The sequence below is a fragment of the Salmo salar genome, chromosome 13, assembly GCF_965601325.2.
Source record: "Salmo salar chromosome 13, fSalSal1, whole genome shotgun sequence".
NCBI lineage: Eukaryota > Metazoa > Chordata > Actinopteri > Salmoniformes > Salmonidae > Salmo > Salmo salar.
Window position 1 is genome coordinate 57,619,864 of NC_138303.1, and position 14,316 is coordinate 57,634,179.

General features: G+C 43.2%; 1 protein-coding gene across 2 annotated transcripts in view; it reads right to left on the minus strand.

Annotated features, from left to right (window-relative positions):
* Positions 1–1,807: 1,807 nt before the first annotated feature.
* The window catches only part of LOC106567445 (serine/threonine-protein phosphatase 2A 55 kDa regulatory subunit B beta isoform), an 88,853-nt gene continuing 76,344 nt past the window's right edge, over positions 1,808–14,316 (minus strand). For both annotated transcript variants that reach the window (XM_014136708.3, XM_014136709.3), the window contains exons 5-9: positions 12,110–12,287; positions 4,454–4,618; positions 3,052–3,221; positions 2,730–2,821; positions 1,808–2,606 (exon numbers count right to left, since the gene is read on the minus strand). In XM_014136708.3, coding sequence (XP_013992183.1) covers positions 2,327–2,606; positions 2,730–2,821; positions 3,052–3,221; positions 4,454–4,618; positions 12,110–12,287 — 885 coding nt within the window. In that variant the 3' untranslated portion in view covers positions 1,808–2,326. The remainder of the gene's footprint in view (positions 2,607–2,729; positions 2,822–3,051; positions 3,222–4,453; positions 4,619–12,109; positions 12,288–14,316) is intronic.

Genomic DNA, 14,316 nt, shown 5'->3' on the forward strand with positions numbered 1-14,316 from the left:
TCGGAGGTAGTGTTGTAATGGATCTAGATATCTTAAATCATTTAAATCGTCCACCATTGACTCAAGGCATGTGTCCATAAAGTAAAAATGTGCATTCTGCTGAAATATACCCTTTTTGGACTTTGGTGGTCAAGATGTGTTGGTATCTGTACTGATGGTGCAAAAGCCATGACAGTGAGACATAGTGGAGTGTTAACACACGTGCAAGCAGTTGCTCCCGACACCATTTGGGTACACTGCAGCATCCACTGAGAGGCTCTGGCTGCCAAAGGAATGCCTGATCGCTTGAAAGACGTTTTGGACACTACAGTGAAAATGGTTAACTTTGTTAAAGCAAGGCCCCTGAACTCTTGTGTATTTTCTGCATTATGCAGTGATATGGGCAGCAACCATGTAACGCTTTTACAACATGCGCTGGTTATCAATGGCTTAGTATTGACACTTTTTTTTAAATTGAGAGACGAGCTTAAAGTTTTCTTCACTGACCATAATTCTGGGTGATGTTTTTCTCGCCTGAATGATCTGAATCTAGGATTACAGGGACTCTACAACTATATTCAATGTGCGGGACAAAATTGAGGCTATGATTAAGAAGTTGGAGCTCTTCTCTGTCTACATTAACAAGGACAACACACAGGTCTTTCCATCATTGTATGATTTTTTTTGTGTGCAAATGAACTCAAGCTTACGGACAATGTCAAATGTGATATAGCGAAGCACCTGAGTGAGTTGGGTGCGCAAGAACGCAGGTACTTTCCTGAAACGGATGACACAAACAACTGGATCTGTTATCCCTTTCATGCCCTGCTTCCAGTCCACTTACTGATATCTGAACAAGAGAGCCTCATCCAAATTGCAACAAGTGGTTCTGGGAAAAATGTAATTTCATCAGAAAACACTGCCAGATTTCTGGATTGGGCTGCGCTCAGAGTATCCTGTCTTGGCACATCACGTTAAGACAATGATGCCCTTTGCAACCACGTACCTATGTGAGAGTGGATTCTCGGCCCTCACTAGCATAAACTAAATACAGGCACAGACTGTGTGTGGAAAATGATTTAAGACAGACTCTCTCCAATACAACCCAACATTGCAGAGGTATGTGTATCCTTTCAAGCACACCCTTCTCATTAACCTGTGGTGAGTTATTCACAATTTTCAATGAACAAATACAATTTTACGTGTAAGATGGCTAAATAAAGAGCTAAATTATTGATTATTGTTAATTATTTGTGCCCTGGTCCTATAAGAGCTCTTTGTCACATCCCACGAGCCGGATTGTGACACAAACACACTCATTCTTATGTTTAATAAATATGTCATATAGTGTATGTGTGTGTGTGGCAGGCTTTTACAATGACGGCAAACAACATTTGAGAGTGCGCTGACCCTGGTGCTAGAGGGAGTACGCAGCTGGAGATTGAATGTTTGAAGGGGTAAGGGACTATAAAAGGTTTGGGAACTACTGATCTACACTAATTGTCTGCCGTATCAGAATGTAGACAGGATCAGGACACAGCACCAAGTATAAACGGGGCTAAAGAGACAGTAATGTGTTAGATTCATTTTCCCAGCTCTGTTCCCGGGATCACTGAGCCCATAATAAAAAGTCATGACTATTTAGGTTACTCATTTTTTTTATTATACATTTTGTATTTTTGTAAATGTATTTTAAAAAAATTGGAAGAAAAAGCTTGCTACATTGTTTTAAATCAATCCTACCCAGTAACAACATCCGTTCCTCTGCAGGTATGTTTCGAAACCATGAAGAGAAATGATAAATAAATAAATTAAGAGATACAGAGGGGGGCAGGAGAAGAGGTCAAAGGGCATCAAGCTCACACCATTTCAGTAGCATCTAAGCATGTCATCGTCTCAGGGATGCAAAGGGTGAGTTAGTGGAGCCAGTCTCTCAGTTCATCTCCATCTCCCCAATGCAAAGTACTCCTGTTTCTACTTAGGAACATACACATAAAAGTATCATCCCTGCATTTCTGTGCATATCCATCAAAACTACAGCAACAACTTTGAGGGAGAAAATTGTAAAATGGAGAAAAACAAAATAAACAGGCGTTGACAGCCATCGTTCTCAATGTTCTGGGTGCAACCGAGGGCAACCCTGGATTTACAACAACATGGCGGCCAGTCTCCGAGAGAGAGAGGAAGCTGCAAAGCTGTCAGTGTCTCTTCTTCACAAGTTGCAGTGCGGCCAGAGATTCCCAGCCTTGCGGCTCTCTCCCAGTCCCCAGGTGAGCGCGGTCAGTCAGCCAGCCAGCCAGGGCGCGCTATGCTGGTCTGTGCTGCTCTGCACTTCGTCCATCCAACCTTAGTTGACCTTGTCCTGGAATATGTACAGGTTGTTGGTGGCGGCCACGGCGATGATGTTCTCAGAGGGGTGCCAAGCGGTGTGCAGGATCTTCTTGCTGAAGTCCAGGCTGTCCACACTGATCTCGTCCTTGCGTCTCTTGCCTCCCACACACACCTTCCTGGGCTTCAGGATGGCCCGGGGCTTGCTGTTCTCCCTCGACGCCTCCAGGGTCACGTCACGCTTGGTGTTGCGGTCGAACATGCGGAAGAAGTTGTTGTAGGAGCCGGTCATGATCACACTACGGAGAGAGAGAGAGAGAGAGAGGGGTGGGTGATCTCATCCAACCTTATCTATTGATACACTGATGTAAAGTATGAAGATCTCCAGTCACACCGATCCTAATACAGCGGCGGTCACTGACCTGTCAGACCCATTCCAGACACATTCAAACTTGTCGAAGATGCAGTCGTTCTCATACAGGGAGCACAGCTTACTCCTCAGGTAGTCGTGCACCTAGAAGAGAGAAAAAGGGGGAAATAAAGGGAGATATATTTTCCAGAACCATGTGTTTTCGGTCAATATATGGCTCTGGTATTTTCCCTTTGCATATTTCTTTTTTGTACCCAGCGATGTGCAAAAATGTTCAGAACGATGTATGATCTACAGTGTATCAAGGTCTCCATAACAAGCTTGACACATACAAAAAAAAAAGTGTACGTGTTGTAACGGGGGGTATACTCTACCTGGTAGGTCTCCAGAGGTTTGCTCTCCATGTTGAGGTCCCACACTTTGACAGTGAGGTAGTCCCGTGTCATCAGGTAGCGCCCGCTGTGGCTGAACTTGACATCTGAGATGGAGGAGATGATCTCAGAGAAGAAGGAGCGGTTACTGGGGTCCTCCGGCTCCTCGAAGACTGCAGGGGGAACAGACAGAGGAACAAGCTGTGTTAACATCTGGCCAAAAAAAGCACTGGAGAAGCCACTCTCTGGCTTACAGCTCCGGTTGATTGATTAATCACTTTCACACTGCACCAGCTAATTTAAGCCATCAGCTGGCTCTTCTAAACAACCGCTAAATATGCAAAGGAAAAGGAGAGAAATAATACATCTCACTGATAAATCTCGGCTAAATAGAAAACCATTTCTCATGTTAGAAGATTTATTTCTCAGTAAAACATGTAATTAACATAGTCGTATTTTGCAATGCAAACGCGTCATTAATACTTGATTATTTACTTCTGGGAATTTATCTATCTTTCCTATTTATGAGTCGATCTTTATCCACTGGGGCCTCTCAAACAGGATGATAATTGATTTGAAATGCAAATGCCGCTCTTAACGGTCAATAATTGAACACACAAATACTGTGAGCTTATTTAAGATATTAAATGTAAGATATATGTGCCAATAATAGATATTATAATATGGCTGTTCTCACTGCATAACCTCTTGTCTGTCTATGATCCGTCAATATGTTCAGCCTGGTGAAAACGGATGATTTGGGGCTCAGGGACAGAGCCTTGACTGACCTTGAAACATCAATATCACTGTGTGTTTGGATCAACTCAGAGCCATGGAGGAATAGACACTTGTATCCTGTGGACTTTTTGGTCCACCAATTTACAAAGAACTTAGTACATGGAAAAATGGCAAAAAACAACTGGAGGGGGGAGAAGAAAAAAAATCGATAAAAATCCCCCTTGAGATCATAGTGCTTCTCTGTTTTCCTCCATTTCCACCTTATTTTCCAATAATATCTCACAAAGACATGTCCACCTGCAGCTTAGCTCAGTTCAACAACATGTAACATGCAATAAATTAATTTACCAACAACTGTGCCATCATACAAATACTAATTATCACTGCGCAGCAAATGACTAACAGTTAGTGACACAGTAGCTATTAGAAAAGAGTTGATAGACTGTTATAGAGGTATAAGGGCTTCAGAGCTTACAAAAGCCCCGGTGCCTATGCTTAAGGCTAGCAGGTTTTTCCTGATCATGTGACCTGAATGCTTGGGACAACTCGTCCCAAAGTTTTTCCTAGTCAACTCATGTGGTCAGGAAAAACTCCTGGCCCTTATCACGGAGCCTGCTGACAATATACAGCGTATGAGTGGTTTGGGTTGCGGCAGAGGCAGTCTTACATTTGGAGTGGTTGTCACACAGTGCTGAGGCCCTCATGTCACACAGGCGGATGGAGCCCTTGCTGCTGCTGTAGATGAAGGTGTTACACTGGTTGGGATGGAACTCCGCTGCTGTGATCACCTCTGTCAGCTCCTCCATGTTAGCCGGCTTGATGTCCACAATGTCTGAGGTGGGGGGGGGGGTAAAGGAACTCAACCACATAGAGGGAGTACTGATGCAATTCACAGCTTACAGTTTGAGACTTTAAAGTAACTATTGGACAAGAGAAGGAAAGGGAAAACGCATAGCAACCCATTAGAGTTTGCCAGAGTAAGCACAAAAAAATGAAAAGAAAAAACAGCATGGGTTAAAAAAAAAATAAGACTTTAAAAATGTCAAGGAACAGCAGAAACCAGCGTTCGTCCGGAGGAGGGAAATGACAGCAGATCCATCACAGAGAGAGAAACAGGAGATGAGAGCTGAGGAGAGAGGTTGACTAGCCAGTAGCACTGTGATTGATCCAGTAAAGAGGCTCAGTAAATAAGAAGCTCAATATGTGCCCAGGGCCCCAAAGCTCAGCCATCCATTCTGCTGTCCATAGGGCATCTCATCTGCGATCTGCAGAGAACCTCAAAGTGGAAATCATTGTTGATCAATGGGGATGTGCGCCTGTTTAAAGATGACCTCATTGGATTCTCTCTGACACACACCTGGGATGGGATGCAGATGACTGCTGGACAGAGACAGGCACCAGATAAAGGGTAATGGCCAGAGTGACAGAGAGGCAGACATATGAAGACCCAGGGGGGATATAGACAGAGATACCAGCAGCTTGCTAATTGCTATCTACCCAGTGTAAATATCAACCAAGCTGTTAGATCAAATTGCCTGCCATTTAAAGGAACAGTGGAAGTCCATGAGCATTCTGTTATGAGGAAGATCTGATAAAGGGGGTTTGTAGGCACACTGGCATCAGCAGTTTCATATTTATTTGATTTTTTTATTTTATTTCACCTTTCAGGTAGGCAAGTTGAGAACAAGTTCTCATTTACAATTGCGACCTGGCCAAGATAAAGCAAAGCAGTTCGACACATATAACAACACAGAGTTACACATGGAGTAAAACAAACATACAGTCAATAATACAGTAGAAAAATAAGTCTATATACAACGTGAGCAAATGAGGTGAGATAAGGGAGGTAAAGGCAAAAAAGGCCATGGTGGCAAAGTAAATACAATATAGCAAGTAAAACACTGGAATTGTAGATTTGTAGTGGAAGAAAGTGCAACGTAGAAATAATGGGGTGCAAAGGAGCAAAATAAATAAATAAATACAGTAGGGGAAGAGGTATTTGTATGGGCTAAATTATAGATGGGCTATGTACAGGTGCAGTAATCTGTGAGCTGCTCTGACAGCTGGTGCTTAAAGCTAGTGAGGGAGATAAGTGTTTCCAGTTTCAGAGATTGTTGTAGTTCGTTCCAGTCATTGGCAGCAGAGAACTGGAAGGAGAGACGGCCAAAGGAGGAATTGGCTTTGGGGGTGACCAGAGAGATATACCTGCTGGAGCGCGTGCTACAGGTGGGTGCTGCTATGGTGACCAGTGAGCGGAGATAAGGGGGGACTTTACCTAGCAGGGTCTTGTAGATGACCTGGAGCCAGTGGGTTTGGCGACAAGTATGAAGCGAGGGCCAGCCAACGAGATCGTGCAGGTCGCAGTGGTGGGTAGTGTATGGAGCTTTGGTGACAAAACAGATGGCACTGTGATAGACTGCATCCAGTTTATTGAGTAGGGTATTGGAGGCTGTTTTGTAAATGACATCGCCGAAGTCAAGGATCGGTAGGATGGTCAGTTGTACGAGGGTATGTTTGGCAGCATGAGTGAAGGATGCTTTGTTGCGAAATAGGAAGCCAATTCTAGATTTAACTTTGGATTGGAGATGTTTGATGTGAGTCTGGAAGGAGAGCTTATAGTCTAACCAGACACCTAGGTATTTGTAGTTGTCCACATAAGTCAGAACCGTCCAGAGTAGTGATGCTGGACGGGCGGGCAGGTGCAGGCAGCGATCGGTTGAAGAGCATGGATTTAGTTTTACTTGTATTTAAGAGCAGTTGGAGGCCACGGAAGGAGAGTTGTATGGCATTGAAGCTCGTCTGGAGGGTTGTTAACACAGTGTCCAAAGAAGGGCCAGAAGTATACAGAATGGTGTCGTCTGCGTAGAGGTGGATCAGAGACTCACCAGCAGCAAGAGCGACATCATTGATGTATAAAGAGAAAAGAGTTGGCCCAAGAATTGAACCCTGTGGCAGCCCCATAGAGACTACCAATGGCCCGGACAACAGGCCATCCGATTTGACACATTGAACTCTATCAGAGAAGTAGTTGGTGAACCAGGCGAGGCAATCATTTGAGAAACCAAGACTATCGAGTCTGCCGATGAGGATGTGGTGATTGACAGAGTCGAAAGCCTTGGCGAGGTCAATGAATACGGCAGCACAGTATTGTTTCTTATCGATGGCGGTTACGATATCGTTTAGGACCTTGAGAAGTGGCTGAGGTGCACCCATGACCAGCTCTGAAACCAGATTGCATAGCGGAGAAGGTGCGGTGGGATTCGAAATGGTCGGTAATCTGTTTATTGACTAGGAGGATAGATATAGGTCTGTAACAGTTTGGGTCAAGAGTGTCCCCTCCTTTGAAGAGGGGGATGACTGCAGCTGCTTTCCAATCTTTTGGAATCTCAGACGACATGAAAGAGAGGTTGAACAGGCTATATGATGAGTCATATAGATCTACAGTTCATTCGAAAAGTATTCAGACCCCTTGACTTTTTCCAAATTTTGTTACGTTACAGCCTTATTCTAAAATGGATTAAATTAATTGTTTTCCTCATCAATCTACACACAATACCTCATAATGACAAAGCAAAAACAGGTTTTTAGACATTTTTGCAAATGTATTAAAAATAAAAGACCAAAATACCTTATTTACACAAGTATTCAGACCCTTTGCTATGAGACTCAAAATTGAGCTCAGGTGCATCCTGTTAACATTAATCATCCTTGAGATGTTTCTACAACTTGATTGGAGTCCACCTGTGGTAAATTCAATGGTTTTTACCAGATTTGGAATGGCACACACCTGTCTAATTTGTTTGTTTGATTGGTTTTACCTTTATTTAACTAGTCAGTTTAGAACAAATTCTTATTTACAATGACGGTCTACCCCGGCCAAACCTGGTCTATATAAGGTCCCACAGTTTACAGTGCATGTCAGGGAAAAAACCAAGCCATGAGGTCAAAGGAATTGTCTGTAGAACTCCAAGACAGGATTGTGTCGAAGCACAGATCTGGGGAAGGGTACCCAAAAACATTCTGCAGCATTGAAGGTCCTCAAGAACACAGTGGCCTCCATTATTCTTAAATGGAAGAAGTTTGGAACCACCAAGACTCTTCCTAAAGCTGGCCACCCGACAAACTAAGCAATCGGGGGAGAAGGACCTTGGTCAGGGAGGTGACCAAGAACCCGATGGTTAATCTGACAGAGCTCTAAAGTCCCTCTGTGGAGATGGGAGAACCTTCCAGAAGAAGAACCATCTCTGCAGCACTCCACCAATAAGGCCTTTATGGTAGACTGGCCAGACGGAAGCCACTCCTAAGTAAATGACAGCCCACTTGGAGTTTGCCAAACGGCACCTAGAGGACTCTCAGACCATGAGAAACAAGATTCTCTGGTCTGATGAAACCAAGATTGAACTCTTTGGCCTGAATGCTAAGCGTCACATCTGGAGGAAACCTCGCACCATCCCTATGGTGAAGCATGGTGTTGGCAGCATCATGCTGTGGGGATGTTTTTCAGCGGCAGAGACTGGGAGACTAGTCAGGATCGAGGGAAAGATGAATGGAGCAAAGTACAGAGGGATCCTTGTTGAAAACCTGCTCCAGAGCGCTCAGGACCTCAGACTGGGGCAAAGGTTCACCTTCCAACAGGACAACGACCCTAAACACACAGCCAAGACAACGCAGAAGTGGCTTCAGGACAAGTCTCTGAATGTGCTTGAGTGGCCCAGCCAGAGCCCGGACTTGAACCCGATCAAACATCTCTGGAGAGATGCAGCGACATTCCCCATCCAACCTGACAGAGCTTGGGAGGGTCTGCAGAGAAGAATGGGAGAAACTCCCCAAATACAGGTGTGCCAAGCTTGTACCATCAAAGGTGCTTCAACAAAGTACTGAGTAAAGGGTCTGAATACTTATGTAAATGTGATATTTCAGTTCTAAATGTCATAATTCAGTTTCTAAAAACGTGTTTTTGCTTTCTCATTATGGGGTATTGTGTGTAGATTGACGAGGGGAGAAAAACGATTTAATATGGGTGACAAAATGACTACCGTAATCAGAATGATGGGAAGTTTGAGAGCGCTCGATTTAATCTAAACAGTAAACAAAAAAGTTGTTTGACCTTAACCCGTTCGGCAATTTCATTGGTCTAATGAAAGCTTCATGCCGCCAAAAAAACTGAGCACGTCACAGAATGTGTTTTTTTGGAAAAAAAAAATTGAAAGCGGGAAAAATCCATATATTAGCCGCGTCATTGTTTAAGCCACGAGGTTCAAAGCTGGGGAAAAAGTTGTGGCTTATAGTCCGGAATTTACGGTAATACATTATATTATCAAGCAAAGTGTCCTGCACTTTGTCCTAATTGCAATTTGAAAACACATCATGTGAAGCCTTAATAAAAACTACCTAGAATACTGAAAAAAATTGATTTTAGCCCATCCCCACTCTCTAACACTACACTTCACCATGAAATATAATGATTAGAATCCTTCAGAAATCGTATTTTTTTGGTATTATTTTGTGACTCTATTTCCAATTTAGATATAACATTTTAATTTTCATCGTAAAATCATAATATGTTAGTTAAAACACATTTTAGTCGTGTCCCCAGGTTTTCACTCAGTCCTGTTAGCCTGACACATTCCCCGCTCTAAAAATGTGGGACATTCCACAAGTCACATGATCAACAGAAGGTAGCATCATTTGAGTCTCCTGAAGGCCATGGGAAGACCAAAAGTAAGTTCTCTCACTCTTTTTTCTGTATTTTTTTTATCATATTTTAAGTATGACTGAGAATGTCAATCTCAAAGTACAGTCCTGTTAACATCTAAGAAATAATTTAGGTATTTTTTTTTTCTTTAGATAGTTTTGGTAAACAACTTGAAGGTGCTATGTGTTCTCATGCTATTAGCATTGATGCCATGTGGCTACATATCATGTGTTTGCAAATGCTATGCTAAAAACTCAGTCCTGTTACTTTCAGTCCTGTTACTCAGATGAAGGGTAACAGGACTGAATAAGAGTAACAGGAGTGAGAAGTTTGAATGAAATAGCCATTTTAAATGTGTATCTGGTATGTACATTGATTAATTATAATACTATTCTCTTGATTTTAAGTTTTACAGTTGGAATTACTGAAGGTGTTTTCAGTTTTACAATGTGAACACATTACTTACAGGGAGCCAATCGATTAGGTGCTGCAGAAAAGCTATGGCGCTCGAAAAGCTATCGCACTCGACGCAATGCCGACCCAGAAAGGAGAGAGAGATACTTAAAAGAAGGAACAGCAGAAATACAGGGAGGACATAGCATCAGGCAGGAAGAAAACAGTCAATAACATTTAGTAAGAGGGGAAAAGCGCAGACGTCGCAAAAAGTGGAGCGAGACTTTACTACAGGATCAAGTCCAGGATAGAAGCCATGAAGCTCCTCATTACACCTCCAGATAGCCCAGTTCCAGCTACGATGAAGATGCATCAGGCAGTAACACTAGGCCATGGAGAGGTGACCTACAGGGATGTCAGCTGCTTGTGCACAGCAAGACATCCTCTGAGATGTGAGTGCTTTAATGCAAAGCATTTCACATTCAATCGACAGAAGGCTCCCACGACCACAGAAAATCCGTGGCAAAGTCCTGAGGTTGTTGGCAAATGGTGTGTGCTGAAGTACGACGGTCAACTGTACCCTGGCATCACCACAGACACAAACAACACACACGTCAAGGTTCGTTGTACGAAAAGGACTGGGGCCAACAGGTTTTGCTGGTCAGCACGCGAAGACATCCTGTGTACCATCCCACCAGCGAGGCAAGTCACAGGTCGTTACATGGAAACTGACAACGATGTCTGGGCCAAACTAGAGACTGTTTCTTAGAAAAGGCAAGGCAAGGTTTTGTTCATTCATTCATTTCAATTCTATATGAAATACAATTGTATGTCGTGTCTGCAAGTGAATGTTGTGTTTTATATTCAGAAAATAGTATTTTCAAGTGAACATTAGATACTGGTAGTCAATGTAGAGATCTGAGGATCTGATTCATATTCTCAGCTTTTTGTATTTGTCTTTCTTGCCTTTTGTAGAGGAAGATGGAGAACCCATGCTGTGCAGAGGCAGGAGCCAGACACACATGCTGCAGGGGGAGGAGCGATACTCACACCTTCTCTCTCTCTCTCTCTCTACCGCCCACCCCACCCCACACACAAGCACACGCTCACATACACGCACATGCACTCATGCAAAAGCACACACACACAATTGTTACTGCTTTATGTTGCTATTTAGACTCAGATCTTTTTTGGCCAAATATAATGACCTCTGTTTTATCTTTGTTTAATTGAAGGAAGTTCTGTGACATCAAGTTATTCTCACACACACAAGCACTCATTCCTGTTACTCAGTGCTCCTTCCTGTTACTCAGTGCTCCTTCCTGTTACTCAGTGCTCCTTCCTGTTACTCAGTGCTCCTTCCTGTTACTCAGTGCTCATTCCTGTTACTCAGTGCTCATTCCTGTTACTCAGTGCTCATTCCTGTTACTCAGTGCTCATTCCTGTGACCCAATGTTCATTCCTGTTACTTAATTGTTTTTTATTAAAAAAAATAAAGATAAACCACTTATTTTTCAATTATGTTTGGTCCATCATTTAAACAATTGTTTGATAAAACACATGATAGATTTTTGATAAAATTGAGGTTGGGGTCTCCCTTAAAAATAAAAAATGGCTTTGTGTTAAACATTTTTTTGCCTGCATATGACTTTTTAGCTACAGATATTTTTTTCAACATGTACCCAATAATTTCTTTAAAATACCCACTTTATTGAGGGTAAAACAAAGAAACTAGTTGGCATGACTTTTAATTGATATTTAAACAGTTTTGGTAACAGGACTGAGAAAAATGCAACCATCTTCCATTTAGAAACGTTGTAAAACTTGCCTGAGATTGACCATTACACACTTTGAATAGTTAAACATGTGTGTTATTAGATACAGTGCTGAAAAAAAGATAAAGAATGAAGTTCAATTTTGAAAAGTTACAACATGCAAATGGCACCGATTCGGCGGAATGGCCCAAATTCTATTGCATACATGAGCTTTAAACTGCTTTAAACTGAATACCTTTTTTATTCCCCATGAAACTGAGAAATAATGCAATTCAGAATTAATAGTATATATTTTCTGTCCTCTAGCTTAACATCCTGAGTGTGATGCATACATCATCATGAATGAGCTAATCCAACAACAAAAAAATGAAAACATCTTCCAAAGTGAGACAATCTCTTAATATGAGTTCCTCAGCGGTCAGTCTAGCCATCTACACTATGTTTGTTGGGAGAAGGATACTGAAGCTCTGGTTGGTGATCTCCAGGTTCCACAGATTGATTCTCAGGTCGTCCGTGGACATGTAGGTCTCGTAATCGTTGCTGACGGAGATGGAGTTGATGTGGTACGTGTGGGCGTTGGAGAACACCCGCCTGGGCGTCGCCTCCACCATCAGGTCCATGGGCTGCAGCACTGGCACCTAGGAGGGAGGGAAGGAGGGTGGCAGGGAGGAGAGAAAAAAAGTGGAGAGAGAGGGAGTGATGGAGGGGAGGGAGAGAAAGAGAATAAGAAAAAGATGTGTTTATAAACATCAAACGTGTATTCAACAGTCAGTAATTCAGTGAGTGCAGTATTTCAGTATGGGCTGTTCATGCATCACTCTGACAGTGTGAGACTGAACTGAGAGCTCCTCTAGCCAGCCCATAATGGGGAACCCCATGTTCTCACAGGGAGTAGGGTCCTTTAATGATGACAAATCTCAGCCCGGTCCCCTAGACACCAGCCACACAACAGGGGGCCCCTAGAGAGACCCAGACCCCTACTGTGCAAGGCCTTGTCTGCCACACTCGCACACTTTATGGGCCCCTTTCTCGACAAATGTTCCAGATTTTGTCTCGTACGCGCCTCGCAATTTAGACTAATGCATTGCCAACTCAGTGGAATCAGCAGGAGGCTTGTGCTGATGCATCATGATCATTATCTCTGGATGTGAGGAGGACTCTTATAGAAGAGCATTAGGGTTTTATGATTGACAATCAGGACTGCAGGAGATAGGAAACCTTGTGGCTGTTTACAAGTTCCAATCGATGATATCGGCATGCGGGTATTTCTACCGTCATATTTGCCAAAACAAAGAAATTGGTTTTAAATATCTAGATCCCAAACGAAGGTTTGCACGGTATATTGGTCCAGCACTAGCCCAGACTACTCCTTCATTTGTGTGGAGCTGTCAGTTGTAGTGTGTGTTATTGACAGAGACTGCCCCCTCCCTCTGTCTGTCTGTGGTTCCTCTGGCTGTGTTGGAAGAGCAATAAAAGCGCTGGTAAATGATAACCCCTCACAGAGCTGCTTAACGGCCATACAGGAGGAGCAGCTGTAGCCTGCAGCTCCTCGCCAGGGACCCCCCCCCCCACCTTCACTAGCACTCCCCCTCACACACCCTCTCCTGTCTGTGCAAAGTGATAAATGCCCCTCCAGCCGCTCTCCCCACAGACACACCGCTCACACCCACCCACACACACACACAGACAATTCACACTTGGAATTGGATTTCTACCGTTCTCAGCCGTAATCCCTGTCTCTAATGTTCTATAGCAGTGGTATTCAACTTTTTCAGGGGGAATTTTTCAGCCAGAATTTCTCATGACCTCACCCCAAATCTAATGACACAACCTTAAAATTGGTCAATTTAGATTTTCACATCAACAAATAACCTTGAATTCATTGCATTTTCATCTCTTATTAAAAATAATAATAAAATAAATAAAACATTTCTCGATAAAAATGTTATTTTATTTTTTATTATCTTTCTCAAAAGCGTTTGTATATTGTCCCATACAGTAATCTGAACTACCACTGGTCTATAGGCTCGGCACGGGAGAGACAAAAGGGAAAGATACATTTACACATTAGAGGGAGGGGAGAGAGAGACTATGGAAAGAAGTAGAGGTAAAATGGAATATGGAGAATACTGGAGGGAGACGGAGTGTTGACAATTTGACAGAGAGCGAGGAAGAGAGGAGCAATGAGTGATAGTGATAACTAGTGGCAGAGAGAGAGAGAGAGAGAGAGAGAGAGAGAGAGAGAGAGAGATAGAGAGGAGTAATGAGTAATAGTGATAACTAGTGACAGAGAGAGAGAGAGAGAGAGAGAGAGAGAGAGAGAGAGAGAGAGGAGTAATGAGTGATAGTGATAACTAGTGACGAGAGAGAGAGAGAGAGAGAGAGAGGAGAGAGAGAGAGAGAGAGAGAGAGAGAGAGAGAGAGAGAGAGAGAGAGAGAGAGAGAGAGAGTAATGAGTGATAGTGATAACTAGTGACATAGAGGGGGAGTGGGACATGCTCACTAATGTGTATTCACTCTTGGGCGCCTCCTTGGCTGACCATTATTGGGTATCTGTCTGACAGTGAACACAAACCATCTGTCAACGCCACACAGACACAGACACAGCGCTGCCAATGATTATCAGATATGAGTCTGCTAGCATGATGAGTGTCTCTCAGCGCCACG